At 36.1% G+C, this 20,801-nt stretch overlaps 1 protein-coding gene and 2 non-coding genes across 5 annotated transcripts; 2 read left to right on the forward strand and 1 right to left on the reverse strand.

Moving 5' to 3' along the window:
• The first annotated feature begins 252 nt into the window (after window positions 1–252).
• On the forward strand, window positions 253–6,777 carry LOC109168614 (E3 ubiquitin-protein ligase RNF25). Of its 3 annotated transcripts, none has more exons than XM_019317668.1 (7): window positions 253–522; window positions 1,110–1,148; window positions 1,679–1,816; window positions 4,351–4,490; window positions 4,598–4,704; window positions 5,828–5,919; window positions 6,213–6,777. In XM_019317668.1, the coding sequence occupies exons 1-7, from the start codon at window positions 385–387 to the stop codon at window positions 6,594–6,596; spliced, it is 1,038 nt and encodes a 345-aa protein (XP_019173213.1). In that variant the 5' UTR covers window positions 253–384; the 3' UTR covers window positions 6,597–6,777. The 3 variants fall into 3 exon arrangements, with proteins under 3 accessions (XP_019173213.1, XP_019173214.1, XP_019173212.1); XM_019317667.1 differs by having other exon boundaries at window positions 257–522; window positions 5,825–5,919; XM_019317669.1 differs by lacking the exon at window positions 1,110–1,148 and having other exon boundaries at window positions 255–522; window positions 5,825–5,919.
• Window positions 6,778–8,249: 1,472 nt separating this feature from the next.
• Window positions 8,250–8,321, forward strand: TRNAD-GUC. The gene has a single exon. It is a non-coding gene; the product is annotated as a tRNA-Asp (tRNA).
• A 60-nt stretch (window positions 8,322–8,381) lies between these two features.
• Window positions 8,382–8,475, reverse strand: TRNAY-GUA. Its single transcript has 2 exons — window positions 8,439–8,475; window positions 8,382–8,417 (listed from the first exon to the last, which is right to left on the reverse strand). It is a non-coding gene; the product is annotated as a tRNA-Tyr (tRNA).
• Between the last annotated feature and the right edge of the window lie 12,326 nt (window positions 8,476–20,801).

The raw sequence follows: 20,801 nt of genomic DNA on the forward strand, positions 1-20,801 counted from the left end.
CCAAACGATTCACTGCAAACGAAATATCAGGCCTGGTAATCGCATCCGCACCCAAATCAATCCCAAATCAATCGAGGGGCACATAGTTTATCATAGGTAGGACTCTACTAGAAACTCTTTTGAATTAAAAAAAAAATTTCACAAGAAACGTTAACCGCATTTGGCAAATGTGTTTGTGATTTGATGAACATAAAAAATGGATTCGCCAATTGAAGAAAAGTTGCCTATTTTTGACGCATGCTTTTAAATCTTGCCATTTCTTGAATATATAAACCGATCCGGCGTGAAGTATACATACCCAGACCCAGTACCCGGTCTCCACATCCCCACCCACCGGCGGACGCTGCTCTCCTTCTGCAAGTCTCTAACCCCGGCAGCTAAAACATGTCGGAAGAGGAAGTACTGGCTGAACTAGAAGCAGTAGAAGCTGTCTATGGAGACGATTGTATCATTCTCGACAAGTGCCCTCCGAGTTTTCATCTTCGCATCAAACCTCGAACCGCCGATATCACCTCTCAACAGGTCAGTCTCTTCCGTCCTCCCTGTCTATAGGTGAATGCTTTGCTTGTATAATCATGTTATGTTTTCTAATTGAAATTGTAGTTTTATGATCGAATCAATCAATAACTTGTGCTCTTATAGGACGACAATCACTCAAGGAACTGTGAATATTAATTTCAATCGTTATGCTATTCAACTTTATTCCTGTCTGTTGCTCTTTTCTGACTTTTCTTCTCAATCTGTGACACTGAAGTTGGTAGTAAGTTTTTTTTTCCTAGAAGGATGTATATTTGTGTGTGCGTAAGCGGTGAGTTTTGTAGAAAAGGGAGAAGATGCGGGTTTTTTTTGTGCTGTCTTTCCTCTAAGCTATTAGTGTTTGTGTTTCTTGCCACAATCTTGCATTCTTGGCTACGCTATTGATAGCATAATTTTTTGGTACAACTGTAAAAGAAGTGTGATGCACCGGTTGCTTATTGAGAAGGCCTTTTCCTAGATTTACATTTGCATCATGAACTAGATTCTTTAGTGATGCATTCTTTGTATCATTGCATTTTTGTGTTTCTTTGTCATAGAAACATCATTTTTCAGGTGTTTCCTTCTTTTTGCAGTTTGTGGAGGCAATCATAAGCATCCGGGCATGTCCTAAGGTACACTATGTGTGGTAGAAGTTAGCACCTAAATACCTATGAAAAACAAAGAGAAGATATTTGTACTTATGCAGAGAGAGAGAGAGAGAGAGAAGCTAGCATCTGAATGCATTATGAGTCCTTCTACATAGACTCCCAGTTTTTACTCTGACCAAACTCCCTGATGTGTTGAGCATTAGAAGTACCAAGATTTTTTCTTTTCTTTCTTTTTACAAGAGAAGGTAGTTCACACTCCACATCAAGTAGTTTGGGTCTAGGGAGTAAAATTTGGGAGTCCGTGTAGTATTTTTCTGAATCCATTAATATGTTGCATGTTAGTTAAGATAATAAAGCTAGGGTTCATCTAGCGGTTAACTCTGCTCCTTTGTGACATAAATTGTTGTCACATCACATTTTCCATCTCAATAAACTGGTCTATAGGACAGCCAAGTACTGATTCTATAAGGTTCAGAAGTCATGCATACTACTCATGAAAGAGAAAAGTATACAGTAAAAGTTTAATACTGATTCTGATGAAATTCCTGTGACAGTATCCTGATGAACCACCTTGTATAAGTATTGTTGATTCAAAGGGTCTTGATGAGCAAAGACAAAAGAGTCTGACAAGTTGGATATCTGAAAAGGCACAAGAACTGTCCTCATGTCTAATGCTTGTATCACTCTGTGAGGTAAATCATTGCCTAATGAGATCTAAACGTTTGGTTCCCATTCTGAAATAGATGGTACTAATTCGGAAAGATGCTTGATTGCTTGAGATATTTTGTATTTAGTGAAGATAGACACCATTCTTTGCCCAAATATAGGATTATAGGCACAGTTTTCATTTCTAATAATAATAATAGTATCAACATTATGATAAACCTTCTCAAGCTATATCAAATTTATCTCCAATTATTAATGCAAATCATCTCTCTGTAGATTTAAATAATCAAAGTTGCATTAATATTTATGAAAAACTCTAGTGCAAGCAATAATATCATTTGTGTAATATGCTCATTTATGAATGCATTAATATTTGTGAAAAGCTCTAGTGCAAGCAATAATATAAATTGCATAATATGCTCATGCATGAATCACATTTGTATAATTCTATCTCAATATTTCATTCAATTCACGGTATGTGGTATAAGCTGTTAATACACGGTATCACTTCTCACTCTCATTTATGTATGTCCATATCAATTTAAATGGTGATCAATCTTTTTAAATCATTAAGGACAACAATATATGAAATAAAATATTAAAATCTTCATAAACAGTTAACCTAAAAATCCTACATAATTTAAGTATTTAGTAATTACACCATTGCCTTATAAAATTATATTTAGGGTCTGTTTGGAAACCCAGAAAATGACTTCTGGAAAATGAGTCATTTTCTAGAAGTCATTTTCCTTTCCTGTGTTTGGCTGCACAATGGAAAACTGTCTTTTGGTGTTTGGTTCATTTTCCAGAAAATGATGGAAAACTGTCTTTTGGTGTTTGGTTCATTTTCCAGAAAATGAACAGAATGACATACTTAGACATTTCTATCCATCTATACAATCAAATGATATGACAACAAATAATAACAATTAAAACTAACACATAACCACAAATTAAGCAAAGCATTTTATTATATAATCAGTAAAAAAAAAAATATCAGCAACAAGTTCACTGATTTGGCATAAAAAATCAAAAAAAAAAAAAATTGCAACTGGTTTCCGCTGGTTTTCCGCATCGGAAACCAGATCTGGTTTCCAATCGGAAAACAGTGCAGTCACTGGTTTCCGATCGGAAACCAGATCTGGTTTCCAATGCGGAAAACCAGACTCACTGGTTTCCCCAGCCCCTGGTTTCCGGCCGGGGAAACCAGTGAAGAAGCCATAATATTTGGAAAAAAAAAATCAAAAAGGAAAAATGATATACCTTGTAGCTTTTCTAGTGTTGGTGAAGCTTTTGTGGTTGTGGATTGTTGGTGGAGATGTGTTGGTAGTTCTCTGTTGAATGTTGAAGGAGGAGGTGAAGTGGGAGAAGAAGCAGTGAAGGGAGAAGAAGGCTTGAGCGTGTCTGCGTGTGTTGATTGAAAGATGGAAAATGACCTCCGCCAAAAAAAAAGGGGAAGTCATTTTCCGGATTTTAGCCTTCATTTTCCATTGACTAGCTAGCATTTTCCTTTGACCATTTCATTTTCAGCCTTCCCAAACACCAAAAACCCGGAAAATGATTTCCAGAAGTCATTTTCCGGGTTTCCAAACAGACCCTTAGTGCATATTGAAAGGATTTCACTGGGTAATTAGAAAATTTCATACAAAAACTTGATGAATTAGGCACAAACAGATCTCCTTCCTTTTATTTTTCTTCTTCCCTTTCTCCTTTTTTCTTCTTCCGTTACTTCCTTTTTGAAATACTAAGTGTCTAAGTACTCCCTTTGTAATTAACACTAAAGCAATTGTACTTGACAAAACCAGAAAAACTCCCACCCACTACTCTCAATTAATAGCCACTTCATTCCATTAAGAGTTCTATTACATGTACTTCCAAATTCTACTCCCTCACTTTACTCCATGATGTGGCAACCAAGGATAGGATATTTTCATCATGTGATTCCTAGGAAAAGTGTCTACATCAAGGATTTATGAGAGGGAGTAGAAGTTGGGAGTAAAAAGTGGGAGTCCATGTAGTATTTTCCTTCCATTAATCCTACATTAATCCCCTCCTTTATTTTTGAAGTAGTGGGCTTCGCTCCATCAAGTGCAAAATATGGTTATTATTTTACTATGCAGCCCACAAACTACCACTAACAGTCAAATTGATTCCATTATCAATGGTTTGTTTTTCCATTACTTAGTGGGGAAATGGATGAGTAATTGAATGGTTTTCAAGGTACACAGTTCTATGAAGTTACATCAACATTTGTCTTCTTTAAGTCTAGCGAATGTAATATCTTTCGTTGTAACTGGAGCATTAGCCCATAGTTAAGTCCTTGCCATTTTCTTTCATTAGCTATGTAGTAAGCCATCAAATTTGTTCCTATAAAAATGTAGAAATAAATTTAAAATAACAAAATCAATAACCTTAAATTCAATAAAAGTTTTGCATAAAATATATAAATTTATCGCTTATTATTTAAAACCTCTTCTCATTAATAGTCTTGAGCAGTCTCTTTAACTTTAGATTTGCCAAGTGGGTTATAAGATATTCATGGCTTTGAATGTGTTCCTAGGAAGCAGTGGAAAGGCTATCCAGCATGAATCACCCTGATGGAAATTGTCCGTTATGTTTGTATCCATTGGTTGATGAAGACACTGGAAATAGTTCATTGCCATTTATGAAGTTGATGTCTTGTTTTCACTGCTTTCATTGGTAAGTTCTGTTTATACTTCTTTTTTCATGTTCAATTCATGTACCAACAGATGGTGCAGAGCTGTCCCCCTTTGCATTTTGATTTTTTAATTCTTCTATACATGCAGTGACTGCATTATTAGATGGTGGAATTGGCTCCAAGATCCAAAAGAAACAGATGGTGCTAATGTTTTGGGTTCCTCTAGATCCCCTAATAATGCAGAGGTTAAGCAAGGTACAGCTAAATTAGATAATTATCATGTGTGTATTATATATAGTAATGTGCTGTACTAATGTTATGCTGAATGCTAGCTGTTCTAGCCCCTCATTTACCACCAGTTACCATTTAGGCTTATGTAATTCTCTAATTTGTTACATAGGTTTGTGGGCCTCTCTTCTTCTTCACCACCAAATTCAAGATAATACCTACCCAATAGGCTCAATGTTATTCCAGTATCTAGAAATCACCAATTCTTCCATAGTGGAAAATGCTAAATGAACATGCTAACTTTTTGTGATCTGTTTTCTCACAGTATTAGTTATTTTTGTTGAATTTGGAAGATGGAATGGCCTGGCGGGTGGAGAATAATACCACCCGCGAGTTAGGCGGAAGCAATATGAAGAATCAAGACTAGGAAATGAATATAAAACTGAAATTATATTGGTATTCTCTCTTGTTTCTAATACAGAAACACAGTACATATATATACACAAATACATAACTGTAAGTAACTACCCATAACTGACACCAATTCATAAACAGACACAACCCTATAGATAAACCTAACTCTTTAGTTTTCAACAATTTTTTCTACTGATTTTTTCTTTAGGTCCATAACTGTTTTAGCATTTCTTAGGTAACTTCTCTTAATTTTCTTGGGGAAATATAATTGTCATGCTATTGTTTGACATCAGACCTTCCTTCTCTTTGTTTTGGAAAATGAATGGTGTAGTATTCACGAGACCAATCTCTTTTTCTTCATTTATGTTTTCATTCAAAAAAAAGAGCACCAAGCACCTATAGAAGTCTACCAGAGATCGGTTTCTTTTTTGTGAGACCAGTCTCTTGCAAGCTAGCTCAGTACTATTGCTGCCAATATCTTGCAAACAAATAAGGATCTAACACAGGTTCTCTGAGTTGAAGTTGAACAAGTGGATCTCTTTACATTGTTTCCCCTCTATATGCTCTAAATTACTTGTTCAATCTGCCGGAGTTCTCTCTCTCTCTCTCTCTCTCTCCCTATATGTCTGTATGTATTCCTTTAGGTAATTGATTGTTATCCCAACCTGATTTTTTATGTTACTTAATACCAAAGCTAACTGTTTATACTTCATTGCAATGCATTATGCAACAGAAGATAGTAAGGGCAATTGCCCAGTGTGTCGGAAGGTTTTCCTTGCCAGGGATATAGAACATGCACGTCACTTGGTGGGGATGCAATCACAACCGGTATGTATTTGTAAATACATATATCTACTAGTTAAGTCGTGTAATTTTGCAAGTTTCTGTGGTTTTGTTGGTGGGACTGCAAACATTCATAATAGTTGTGATGGCATATTGGCATGCTTCTCTGTGCAAATTGAAACCATTTTTTAACTTTTAAGGTTGCAACAATGTATTAAAATTGAAACATGCTCTATTTTTCTTATGTGGTAATTCATGCTCTATTCAGAAGTATTTCTTTCCTTGAAAAGAAAGCTGTTCATGTGAAGTTACTTAGACATTTATCTAATGAATTTCAGAATTCCGATGGAGTTGAAGTCAACAAAGAAGATATGATTCTTCAGTCCGACTTGGAGAAAATCAGAAAACAGAAATTTGATGCTATATTGAAAATCCAGCAAGAGAAGGGTGGTTTAATTGAAACAAAACAACATGAAGTGCTACGACCGGGTGTCTATCTTCAGCGATCAACAGAACCACCCACGGGGGTGGATGAGAAAGAAACAAGTGATCAACAACACGAGAATCTGACAGCAAATTCTCAAATAAATGTAGTAATTGGTTCATCAGAAGCACCTGCTACCAGCACAAACCGGAATTTCAGTAGGAGAAAGCCCAGGGGAAACACTCAAAGAAAACAAGTTAGACAGTGGGTCAAGAAAGAAGACACTAGCCAAAGTTAGCTTAAAAATTTCACTCATTATGGATTTATGGCTACAAATGGTAAGGCTTTGAAATAGGAAATACAGTTTTGTTGATATTATAGCGGCGTAGTGGATGTCCTTTTGATGCATATGCGGCATTTGCCTTTGAACTCTCATCTTTTTATGTTGGCTGAAGAAAGAAAGCATCATGTTCCCTACTTTTCTACCTTGAAATATTAAGTTGTGGGGTGAGAATGTAGTAGTTTTTTTTATAGTGCCATAGAACCAAATTAACTACAGGTACATAATGTGTCAACTATAGATATAAAACTTGACTCGATAATTGTTGACACATAATATGATAGCTACAGGTACAAAAACTATCAACTGCAAGTACATAATTTGTCAACTATAGATATAGAATCTGAATACTATTTTTGGACTAGGATTTACAATGCAAGGTAGACCCTGGTTCGGGTATAATTTGCCCCCTCTGGATGGTCTGGTATGACCATCACTCTTTTGTCGGCATATTATTGTGTGGACTACGTTTTAAAATGACGTTGTTTTGATATTAAAAAAAAAAATAAAATTTTACTCCGCGAGCGTGTTAGAATAATGAACATTTTGGAGTAAGATAATGTACTTTATGTGTTAAAATAATTTACTTTATGTGTTAGAATAATGAAATTTCTAGGGTAAGATAATGTATTTTATAAGTTAGAATAATATACCTTATGTGTTAAAATAATGTATTTTATGAGTTAGAATAATGTATAATGTACTTTGTGTTTGAAAGACGAACTCAAAACTCTTAGTTGGCGCTGTACTCTGTTCCTTACATTCTTAATAAAATTTTTGAGATAAAATAATATATTTATAAGTTAAAATAATATACTTTATGTATTTTTAGACTGTAGTTCACAATCCATGCAATAATGATTGTCATTAGAATGTGAAGGCGAGCACTGCCCTTCAATTGTCACCTAGATTCTGATTTGTGAATATCCGCCGTTTACTGTAGACTTTACATTAGTATTATATCTGTTGATTTTGGCACTAACTAGTAATTCACCCGCGCGATGCACGGAAAAAAATTATGCTATTATAAATATAAATATAAAATAAAAAATTAAAATATTTTAAATTATTTAATATAATAATATTTTTGAGCTTCCATTGGTCAAGTATTTATTATTTTTATAGAATACAAAATTACAATTAAAATTAAAATTAAAATTATAATTATAATTTTGTATGCTTAATATAATCTTTAATTATGTGCATATTCAAATAAACTTATAGAGATAATTTACATAATTACATTGATTTATTCTTAATTGTATTTCATCTATATTATAATTTTCACAATACAAATAATAACTAAGATAATTACATTTGGAAGCAAATTTCAAATTTTGTATGTGTAAATTTAAACTCTAATTGAACACATTTTTTATATGATTATATAATATATAGCTATGTTATTTTTCAAAAGTATTTTTTTTATATGATTATATAATATATAGCTATTTTATTTTTTAAATGTTGTGTTTTTTTTTTTTTTTTAATAAAGGATGTTGTGACATTAATTATTTCCCAAACCATATAGCTTTATTATATAAAGGATTTTGTGTTATATATCTTTTCCCCCGTAATATATATAATTCTGTAGAAACTTAGAACGTTGAAGTCGTTGTAGTATAGTGGTGAGTATTCCCGCCTGTCACGCGGGTGACCCGGGTTCGATCCCCGGCAACGGCGTTTTCAACATTTTTTGGATTTCTTGGTTAAGGATAAACGGAATTATTAATAGAAAAAAAATCCGACCTGCCGGATTCGAACCAGCGACCTAAGGATTTCAGCTAGGAAATACTCCAACTACAGTCCTCCGCTCTACCAACTGAGCTAAGATCGGATATATTGCTGGTGTCCCAATACGCTATATTTATCCCTAGCATATGAAATGGGATTAAGACAAGTAATCTTATTATGGTTAGAGATTGAGAGCTAAACATGACTGCAGTTTGATTCTGATTTATAAAAATTATATTATGGACCAGGTTCATAAAAATAATACTAATACTATATATTGTCCATAAAATTACAGTAATACTTTAGGTTCATAAAAATAGCACAAATTTATCAATTCTCAGTTAAATATATTAATTTTTTATTTCTTTTTGTATAAATAAGATCAATATATAAAAATATATATGGTTAAAAATATCTAGTTAAGATCTTTAAAGCCACACCTATATTCATATATTTTTTCAATATAATTACAATTCTATGATAAACCTACAAGAATTTATGAACATGCAATATGTAATTTTATGAACTCATAATAGTAATTTAATGTAATTGGTAGGATATATCCTGTAACATCCCGTGCTACGGCCTTCAATCCCGAATTAATTATTTAATTAATTCCGTTAATAATAATTAAAAAGGATTTAATTTGGAATAAAGAGAGTAAACCTTTTACTAGTCAGATTCAAATTAGGAATCCTAGACCTATATATCTATTAGGAATAAAGAAAGAAGGCCTTTACTATTCAGATTATGATTAGGGTTCCTGATTCTATAAATAGGGGATTAGAAAACAATTAGAACTCGTACCACCCATAGTTATATTACATGAAAATATTCCCGGGAGATTCTCCACCACCAAGCCTAGGGAGATCAATCGGATGAAAATCTTAGAGAAGAACCTTAGTAGCCAAGGATTCTGATTAAGGCTAAGAGCTAACCCATGTCTCAACAAAACCTATTTTCCTTGCTATAATCTTCTTCTTTGGCTCCTTTGATATGCGATTCTATGCTTGCGTCTTGATAAATCTTTTATGATGATTATGATATAATCTTGATGTTGATGAGATGTGTAACACCCCGACATTTTAAAACTTTTGAGACTTATATAATAAAGGTCAATTCTCATTAAATCCCAAAACATAATATAGTAGAGTACGGGGTGTTATGCCACACCTGAGCTAGAGAGCTCAGGTGCACAGGCTAACTAACTAATATCCTCAATAATGTAAATACATAAGCATGGCACGCAGGCCGAAAGAGAAACTATCTACTCTACGCTCCAAATCTCTAGCGCGCTCTAGTGTCTACTCCTCTGTGCCTGAAAGCCAAATATATCTGTTCAGCGAGAGATGCTGGTAACCCACTCCAATGCGTTGAAATACATTATAGATAGATATATATAGATATATGAAAACTGTTAGTGTTTTTAAATGTTCAAAAAACCCCATATTATAATTGGCAATATTATTATGGCATACTAAGATAGGTTTAGAGTCTGTCCGTCCAGCTCTACAGACGACTGATCAATCAGAAGCAACAACAGAAGGACTGACACTGAAGATCTGATTTAGGAAGCTTTTTTCTAAAAAGTCTTACGCGGTATTATCAGACAAGTTTGGAAAGAAGATCAGCGTATATTTTCAAGAAAGGTATGGACCAAATCTTCTGAGATTACATTCCTCCTTTATAGTCCTACCTTCTACAATCAAAGTCATTTATGGAGAGTGTTTATTGAAGAATCTGTTGGTCCCAAAAGAGGTAAGGTGAAAGTCTAGGGGGGGGGGGTGAATAGACTTTCAAACTTTTTCACACAGCACAACAATTGCTAAGCCAGAGATAAACCAAAACTCTTAACTAGATTGTTAGAGTATGGTGCACAGCGGAAATAAATAAACATAAAGTGTGTGTGAGATTGTGTGAGCAGTATATCTCGTGTAGAGCGAATATGTAAAGAGCAGTAAGTAAAGAAAGCAGTAAAGAACACAAGACAATTATAGTGGTTCGCGAGGTGGTGTAATCCTCCTACTCCACTTGCTCTTATCTCCAAGAGCAATTCACTATATCTACCACTCCTTGGTTCCAAGATACAATGAATTTCCGTGAACTAGTGCTTTGATCACAAAGCCCGCACTAATCACGCCCAGTGACACCACACTGCTGCTTCGGGTTTCATGTCACCGCGCTACTATCCCAGGATTTCACGACTCCGCGTTACTTTCCCCCCGTCTTCCACACTCCGGTAGAAACGTATCCCGTGATCTGGTGCTTTGATCACCAAGCCCACACCAATCACGCCCAGTGCCTCCGACACTGCTGCTTCGGATCTCACAGCTCCGTGTGGCAATCCAGGATTTCACAGCTCCGTGCTACTTTCCTCCCTTCTCTTGTTTTGCTCCAAAACAAGTGTTGTCTTGCTTCCAACTTCTGAGACTCTGTAGGTGATCTTCAATGATGCGCAAGTCTCTTTGATGAAGATAAACACTCTGGAATGATTTCTCTTGATAGCTCTGAGTGTTTTCTCTCTTTGAATATATCAAGTAAAGCACGTGATATTTTTGCTCTGCTTTGCTCTGTTTAAGAACTCTCTGAATATTTTTCTTTGAAGCTCTCTGAGTTCTTTTTCTTTTCTCACTTCTCACTTGAAGATTTTTGGTATGCTCTGTACCAAATGAGATTTTTGCTGTATGCTCTTTCAAGCTTAATTGCTCTATTCGATCCCTTTTATGGATTCGAATTTTCTGCTCTCTTGTTCGTGAGTTTTCTCAACTGCTCTATTGCTCTTCACACTTCTTCAAGTCTTCATATCTTCATCATTTTATAGCTGGTAATGAGAATCTGTCCGTTGGAAAGAGACACTCTCATTTTTGAAATCTTGTATCTTTTTGTCAGAGATCTTATCTTATCTTCTGCAAAGATGTCAGAAAGGATAAGCTAGCCGTTGTTAGAGCTTCATCTCCATGTAAATGGGTTCACAAACTTCATCTGATATTTCCTCTGGTTTTACGTTGAGTGGGAATATCTGGGTGTAGAACGGCTTCTCTGATTAGCTCTGAATTGGTTCTTGTATCTTTGGGATTTAAAAATATTCATCAATTTAATCCCATACTAGTTAAAACTAGTATTTTTCCTTGTGAGAATATTTTCACTGTAAGTTCATCTTCATCTTCTTCATTCTCACGTCTGGGTGTTCTCAGACTTCAAACTGGCTTTGAACTTCCACCCAATTTGAATTTCTCCTTTATAATTGACACCCAATTTCAATTGGCTTGTAATTGGCACCCAATTTGAATTTCTCCATTGTAATTGGCTCCCAATTGACTTTGACTTGCAATTGGCTCCCAGACTGCTCCGGGTGCTTTCAATTGCTTCCCAATTTGAATTGTTGACTTTGACTTCGAAATTGGCTCCCAGACTTCTCCTGGTATTGAATTTCATATCAATTCAATTTGATCTCCATGTCTTCTTTGAATCGGTCCCCAACTTTGAAATTGCATCCCATACTACAACCTCAATTGGCTCCCAATTTCAAAATTTCAATTCTACATTGGCTCCCATCTTGAATTGATTCCCATGTAAAACTTGCTCCCAATTTCAATTGGTTTCAATTTCTCATCGGCTCCCAAGTGCAATTGTATCTCAATTGCCACCCAATTGGTTTCAATTTCTCTGAAACTGGCTCCCAATTTGAAATTGCTTCCCAATTTGCTTCCCAATTTCCACTTGTGATCCGCGCGCAAAGTTTAAACTAGCGCCCAATTCCATCAGATTAATTTAATTTGGCTTCTCAAATTTTACCTTGTAAAATTATTGATGATGAGTTTCGAACTTGAGCCATTTCACAAAATATATCAAGCATCATCCACTTTATCCGTACAGCTTTTGATTAAATCTCCAATCACATTTGATGTACTCCTTTCTTTCCATAGATGCTTGATCTCCAAGTCAATTTCATGCATTCTTCCAATATTAATTTTCTTCACGAAAATTCTTCTGGGATATCTTCTTTGAGTAGCATTGACATGAATTATTGTATCATTCATCTTCTTCTTCAATTTGTCATTTTCTCCAGACAAATTCTTGATTTTAGGCTTTATATCTTCTTCTTCCATTTTCATGCATCTTCCTCTGTTTTTCTCTTTTCCAATTTAAATAATTTCCCGATCATGGTCTAAGACTCTGCTAGACCTAGAAATAAAATTGGGGGATCTACAAATACAAATTTGGCATATCAAAACCATTACACTTTATTCCTAACAATTTCCCCCCTTTTGATAATGCCAAAACCTATACTCAGTCATTGGCTTTAAGTCTTTGAAAAATAATCTTTTTGCTCAATTTTATTTGACAAAGCCAAGATGAGTTTAACAAATGGTTTTCTAGACATAATCAAAAGAAACTTGTGAATTAAATTTTTAGACAAGCTCCTAAACGCATCTTGAATTATTTTTCTTTTGATCATCATCATTTTTTAATTTTGTCGTGCGTTTGACATATTTCTTGTCTTTTAATTCACGAAAGTCTAATTACATTAAACAAATAAAATTAAAGACTCAAAATAGACCATGGGAAATTATTATTGATATATTTCGAATTTATAGAGAAAAACGCAACAGAGGTTCGAAAATAGAAAATATCAGCTTAAGAGAATTTTCAGATTACCTTCTGGGTTTCTTCACACCAGAGTCTTTCTTCAAAATTTCCTTGACATGTTCTCTGAGCTTGAAGAAATCATCTTTGAACTTTGCATTCTGAAATTTCTTTGTAAGATGTCCGGCCATATAGTATCCATAAGCTTCTTTGATATTGTTGCTCGGAAGAACTCCGTTTTCCCACCATAAGACACATTCTTCGAAGCTTCTTTCTTCTCCAAGATTCATGCCCATATTTCCGGTGAAATCTCTTAGTTCATACCACATCTCGGTTCTTTTCCTTTTGTCTTCTTCTTCTTTATTCTTTTCCGAGATCCATTGGGCTTGATCGGCTGCAGGCCATTTCTTGATCATGCTTGGTAGATTTTCCTTAGTCCATATTGTTGTCTGAGTGGCGGTACCCTTAGAGCATTCAAACCAGCCACGCTGTTCAGCAACCTTCGATGTACTCGTACCAAGACTAGGATTCGCGAACTGAGCAAAACCAATCTGAGATGGTCCTTGTGAGGATTGTCCGCGGCTTCGGCCTTTACCTTGAGTAGACATTACTGGCTTTTGTTGGCTTCCAAGAATAAATTCTTGTTGTTGCAAAGCCAAGTGACTGAGAATTTCTTCCCCCCTTTTGGCGTTATCAACCAAAAATGCAAGGGTCTTAAAATCTCGGTCTTGGTTTGCCTTCACAGTTTCAACACTGTTGTGTGTTTCAATGGAAACGGTTTGCACGTTGTCAAGCTTGTTTGTTGTAACTGCGAGTTCAGCTTCAAGTTTGTTGATTCGGCTTTCTTGGTCTTGAATTGCTTTGATCTGTCTCAAATGACGTTCGTTGTTAATCTTTTCAGCTGCTTCACGTTCCTTCTTCATGAGCTGGATCACTTCAAGTAAGCCTTTTGTCAATTTTCCTTTCAAAATTCTTTCTGCTTTGTCAATCTGGGTCTTCAAAATATTTTGATGCTCCATTAATTCCTTCAGATTGACTCGTGTATCCGTGTGTTGTTGATCTATCTTTTGATTTTGTTCAACCAACTTGTCTCCAATTGTTTGACAAACAACATCACTGGATTCAGCTACTTTGGCAAATAAGGATGAAAATATGCCATCATATTGATCATTCATCTGCACAAAGTTTTGAGGGGATACGAATGGACTTCTATTCGGATCTGTGAGAACAACTGTATCAATAAGTTGCATCCCTTCTTCTTCAGGTGATTCGGCTTCTTGGTTTAGATCACCAACCTGTTCTTCTAGGACTTCTTTTCTCGTGTAATTGTCTGTAAATAATTCTTCATTTTCTAGAACAGGGTCGATGGTAGGCATGGTAGACTCGGTATGGTGTACCGGCAATACACTGGATAAATCCTCTGTGATTTGCAGTCTACTCTCAGTAGCAACTTCTACTGCAACTTCAACTGGTATATCTCTTCTTCTTTCTTCTGACACTTGTTCTCTTATTTCTTCTTGCACTGACACTTCTGCTTCATTGGATCCCACAAGTTGTTCATTGCACTCCAGATTCACATTAGTTGTTGTGGGGGTCAGATCAGATATTAATAAAGAAGCATCATGGACTTTCACAGGTATGTCCATATGATTTTCAGTGCTCATGATTGGTACATCAATGAGTGCCGTCCCTTCAGTTCTTTCATCAAAAATTTCATTATCCACAAGAGATGTGTTACCTGGATAATGATGTGTGTCATAAACTGACCTTTGCAGAGCTAACTGAAGTGAAATTTCATTCTGTCGTTCTTGTTCGGCTAAACGGTCTTGAGCCGTACTGCCTCCCTTTATTGGTGCTTTTCCTTTTTGTCTGGCTGCCTTCTCGTGTAGCTTCATGTGATAAACTTGATTTAAATCCATGTTGAGTGCATCTAGCATCACGTTCGTTCCGCACCATTCCAAGGAAAAATCTTCACTCCGTATCAAATCTGGGGTGATTTTTGACATGAAAGAATGATATCTTTCAAGTTTCCATTCTCTCCAAGTTTGCACCATTATCAATTCTTTCAACAGCTCCGGATCATCTTGAATGAGAGCTGAGTCAAAAACTATAGGTCCTGCACTTCCTTCGGCTGCAGATTGACTCGAGAGTCTTCATTGTAGATCATTCGAAATTTGCACATCAACTCCTGCAAATTCCATTCTTGTAGTATCGTTAACTCCTTCGGCCAACAAGTTTGGTTCGGCATATTTGATCGGAACAACTGCCATAGTCGTACTGATGACTTCTTGATCTCTTCCTGATCGATTGCTTAATCCCATTTGATTACTTGAGGTTGAGATTGCTTTGCTGTTTCTCGGTCTAGAACTCTGAGGTGTTTTTGAACTTGTAGAACTCCCACCTTCTTGTCCTCTTCTCTGGCTTGACCTTTTTTCCAAAATTAGGACTGAATTTTCTGAAGAGAGCTCTGTAAATTCCAATATTTTTGTGTTTTCTCATTGGAATTGTCTTCTTCCTAAGTAGTTCTCCAATGATAAGACCATATCCAACATTTTGATAGAATCGGTCTACTACAGCGGGTTTCTTCATTGGTTTGGCAGCATGAGCAAAAATAACCATCTTCCTGTAGATAAATTTTGTCAATTTGAATTTTATTCCTTTCATGATTCCGTCCATCAGGCACACTGTTGACGCGGTCAAATTTTCAGTACTTCCCAGTTTGTGTTCAAGAATCTTGTAAATCATGTCCACCAACATCTCGTATTCAAACTTCAATACATTTTTATGAGCGGATACATCAGAGAAAATTGGAGCCGTAAGACCACGAATCTCGTTCCAAAAATTTTGAACAACATAGCTGTGAGATTCTGGCATTATCTGAGATTCAGGAAAGTTGAAGCACTTGTGTATGTCATCTTCAGTGATCGAAACTTCTGATCCTCCAACTTTAGATTTAATCGAGTCGTTTTCAACGACTGCATGTAGATAAAATTCGGCTACATCTTCTTCAAAGGTTCCAAAGTAGTTGTAGGTGAAGAAATCAAACAGTCCACAGTCTTTTAAAGCTTGAAGAATTTTCTCGGCCATGTCCTTGTTGGTAGAACCTAGTCTGAAAAACTCAGGATTGAGTACCATCCCATTCGTCACTTGTTGCGAGAGGGCAAAAATAGGATCAATTTGCATTCTTCCAGATTGGGCCATGATGATCAGATCGATTGATCGAAGAGAGATAATTTGAGAGAGAGTTTTCTGATATTCTGAAGGTCTTGAAAGAGTTTTTGAGATATAAGAGAGGGGTTTATATGAAGAGGATGACTCAAAGGGGTTTTTCGAATTTAATCCAATTCACACACTTTGTAGAATGGATCAGCCTAGCAGTCAAAAACAGTTAACCCAGTTAGGCAACGTGTTTTAATACCAAAGGTTGGTATAAACTGACTCAAATAGGCTACAGGCTCTGATACCAACTGTTGGTCCCAAAAGAGGTAAGGTGAAAGTCTAGAGAGGGGGGGGGGGGTGAATAGACTTTCAAACTTTTTCGCACAGCACAACAATTGCTAAGGCAGAGATAAACCAAAACTCTTAACTAGATTATTAGAGTATGGTGCACAGCGGAAATAAATAAACATAAAGTGTGTGTGAGATTGTGTGAGCAGTATATCTCGTGTAGAGCGAATATGTAAAGAGCAGTAAGTAAAGAAAGCAGTAAAGAACACAAGACAATTATAGTGGTTCGCGAGGTGGTGTAATCCTCATACTCCACTTGCTCTTATCTCCAAGAGCAATTCACTATATCTACCACTCCTAGGTTCCAAGATACAATGAATTTCCATGATCTAATGCTTTGATCACAAAGCCCGCACTAATCACGCCCAGTGACACCACACTGCTGCTTCGGGTTTCACGTCACCGCGCTACTATCCCAGGATTTCACGACTCCGCGTTACTTTCCCCCCGTCTTCCACACTCCGGTAGAAACGTATCCCGTGATCTGGTGCTTTGATCACCAATCCCACACCAATCACGCCCAGTGCCTCCGACACTGCTGCTTCGGATCTCACAGCTCCGTGTGACATTCCAGGATTTCACAGCTCCGTGCTACTTTTCTCCCTTCTCTTATTTTGCTCCAAAACAAGTGTTGTCTTGCTTCCAACTTCTGAGACTCTGTAGATGATCTTCAATGATGCGCGATTGAGAGAGGGGGTAAATCTTGTTTGGAAAGATTTGATTTAGGAGAGGATTATGGGGGGAGGTTTAGGTTGGGTGGAGGTTTAGAAAGGGTAGGAGTTTATCGGTGGAGGTCTGATGTCCAATTAAACTCTAATTTTCCTCCTTTATCTCATGATTTCCTTCTCAAATTCGTGTACCACAAACATAATAACACTCAAACATCTCGTTAGTAGCAAAAATTACTCCACAAATAATTAATCACACATACCAATTATATTAAACTCATACACGGTAATTTCCAATCAAAAATTAAACACATTTTGGAAACTAACAAAATTAACACACATATTCCTAAATTATAATTAGAAACAACTTTATATAAAAAACACACAAATCAGATTCCAAAATATTTTAGAAATTAACAAAAATATTAACTTCTAGATTTCTAAAACATTTTATTGCGAATTATATCACATATATACGAAACACATATACAATTAACACATTAAATCACATTTTGCACATAACACATATATATTATTAAACAAACACGGTAAATCATTTTTAGAGCAAATTGTTCATGCAAACAAGTTAGTTAATTTACAGAAACATGAACACATACTCAAAAACTGATTTAGCACATTAAAACATGCAATTTTAAACAACTTATCAAATTAATCATGAATTGCACATTTTATCAAATTAATTTGCATGGCATATGATCTCACGTTAAATAACACATGCAAATTCATAATTAAATTTCTAACACATATTGCAATTTTATCACATAAAAATTTCGAATAAAAACATACATGCAAATACGTAAAACAATTTATTCACATAAAACAATTTAGTTTGAGCACAAGTATCAATTTAAATAGAGAGATTAAGTCCAGTGATACTTAGCTCATTTCGATCATTCCCAACTCATGCCTTAAGGTAGAAAATCTCGTTTCGCATAAAGGCTTCGTGAGAATATCAGCAACTTGGTTTTCCGTAGGGATATATTCGATCTTCAGATTTTTCTTTTCAACGTGATCCCTTATAAAATGATGTCGAATGTCGATATGTTTGGTTCTTGAGTGAAGCACCGGATTGTGAGTGATAGCAATTGCACTAGTATTATCACAATAAATACTAACGTCATCACAATTAACTCCGTAATCCTTCAATAGTTGCTTCATCCACAAAATTTGCGCACAACAACTTCCTGCAGCAATATATTCGGCCTCGGCGGTACTAGTTGCGATGGAATTTTGCTTCTTGCTGAACCAAGAAACAAGCCTTCCCCCCAAGAACTGGCATGTCCCGGAACTGCTTTTTCTGTCTATTTTGCAACCTGCAAAATCCGCATCTGAAAAACCTGTTAGAGTAAAATCTGTACCTTTTGGATACCATAATCCAACATTGATTGTGCCTTTCAAATATCGTATGATCTTCTTTGTTGCGGTGAGGTGGCTTTCTTTTGGATTTGCTTGGAATCTTGCACACACGCCCACAGCATAAGAAATGTCCGGCCTATTTGCAGTAAGATATAAAAGTGAACCAATCATTCCTCTATATTTTGTTTGATCGACATCCTTTCCATCTTCATCTTTATCTAGCCTTATTGATGTGCTCATTGGAATTTTGATCGATGATTTTCCATCAATGCCAAACTTCTTTATCAAGTCGCGGGTGTACTTTGCTTGATTGATGAATACTCCTTCTTTCAGTTGTTTGACTTGTAAGCCCAAGAAGTAATTCAATTCACCCATCATGCTCATTTCGAATTTATTCTGCATAAGCTTCGAAAATTTCTCACACAAAGAATTGTTAGTGCTTCCAAAAATAATATCATCAACATATATTTGCACTAATAAAATATGATCACCATCTTGAATTCTAAATAGAGTTTTGTCAACAAGGCCTTTGGTGAATCCACAGCTTATGAAGAACATTGACAAAGTATCATACCAAGCTCTAGGTGCTTGTTTCAACTCATACAATGCCTTTTTAAGTTTGTAGACTTTATCACCTTCGCCTTTTACCTCAAAACCTGGGGGTTGTTCGACATAAACTTCTTCTTTGAGTAGACCATTCAAGAATGCGCTTTTCACGTCCATTTGATAAACGGTGAAATCTTTGTGTGCAACGTAGGCTAGGAAAATTCTGATTGCTTCAAGTCGAGCCACCGGTGCAAAAGTTTCATCAAAATCTATTCCTTCTTCTTGAGAGTATCCTTTTGCAACGAGCCTTGCTTTATTCCTAACAATCACGCCTTCTTCGTTTGCTTTGTTCCAGAAGACCCATTTGGTTCCTACAACATTGTGGTTCGCCGGTCTTGGAACAAGTTGCCAAACATCATTTCTTTTGAATTGATCGAGCTCCTCTTGCATAGCATTTATCCAATCCGGATCATTGAGAGCTTCGTCAATTTCTTTTGGTTCAATCTGAGATAGATAACACGTGAACAATGCTTCCATGGTAGATGATCTTGTTTTCACGCCTTCATGAATATTCCCAATAATTAATTCTGGAGGGTGATTTTTGAGCCATCTTAAATATGGTTCAAATGGGTGCATGGTACTGGGTGGATCCATTTGTTGTGTACTGGGAGAGTTGGTTCGAATTTCCACATTTAATTCATTTTGTAATTGACCACCAACTTCACCAGTAACTTGATCACTAATTGGAACCCGTACTGCATCCTCATTATCACGCGAGGCATCACTCCCAAAATTATTATTAAAAGAGTTTCCAACTTCCTCTAGATGAGGGATGGGATTTTCTAGAGAATTAATCTCCAACTCATCCATTCCCTGCAAAACATCATCTACACACGTATCATTAGTATCACAAAAATCAATATGACACTTGTTACCATTTTGTGCAATTTCTTCGTCCAGTGCATCATTCTTGATCTGTGATTTTTCATCAAATACCACGTGTATGGATTCTTCAACCACCATTGATCTTTTATTCAAAACTCTGAATTCCTTGCTGGTAGCTGAATATCCTAGAAAAATTCCTTCATCTGCACGCTCATCAAAAGCTTTTAGATGCAATTTATCATTAATATGAATAACACATTTGCATCCAAAAATATGAAAATAACCAATATTTGGTTTTCTCCCTTTATAAAGCTCATATGGCGTCTTCTTGTACTGCTTATGGATCATGCTTCGATTTTGCGTGTAACAAGCAGTGTTGATAGCTTCTGCCCAATATCATTTCGGGAGACCGGCAGCACTAATCATCACTCGTGCGGCTTCTTTGAGCGTCCGGTTTCTTCTTTCGGCAACACCGTTTTGTTGCGGTGTTCTTGCGGCAGATAATTGATGAGAAATTCCATGTGAATTGCAAAAAGCTTGTATAACTCCATTCACGAACTTTGTTCCGCGATCCGTTCGTATTTTTGATATTTGCAATTCTTTCTCATTTTGTAGTTGCTTCAACAGCTTCGGTAGAACTTGCTCAACTTCATTTTTCTTCTTGAGAAACACGGTCCAAGTGTACCTGGAAAAATCATCAACGACAACGAGAGTATATTTCTTACCACTTACACTTATTGGATCAACCGGTCCAAATAAGTCCATATGTAGTAAGCTTAGCGGTCTTGACGTTGAGTCGTGTGTCTTTGATTTGAATGATGATTTGATTTGCTTTCCGCGTTGGCATGCATCACACACT

This window comes from Ipomoea nil, unplaced genomic scaffold (assembly GCF_001879475.1).
Source record: "Ipomoea nil cultivar Tokyo-kokei standard unplaced genomic scaffold, Asagao_1.1 scaffold3210, whole genome shotgun sequence".
Lineage (NCBI taxonomy): Eukaryota > Viridiplantae > Streptophyta > Magnoliopsida > Solanales > Convolvulaceae > Ipomoea > Ipomoea nil.

What these genes read in the sequence shown, in the direction of transcription:
- LOC109168614 (XM_019317667.1), top strand. Translation starts at nt 385, where the DNA reads ATGTCGGAAGAGGAAGTACTGGCTGAACTAGAAGCAGTAGAAGCTGTC. An exon ending in CCGATATCACCTCTCAACAG is followed by an intron (nt 523 to 1,109) that starts GTCAGTCTCTTC and finishes TTCTTTTTGCAG; the next exon opens with TTTGTGGAGGCAATCATAAG. An exon ending in TGTTTTCACTGCTTTCATTG is followed by an intron (nt 4,491 to 4,597) that starts GTAAGTTCTGTT and finishes CTATACATGCAG; the next exon opens with TGACTGCATTATTAGATGGT.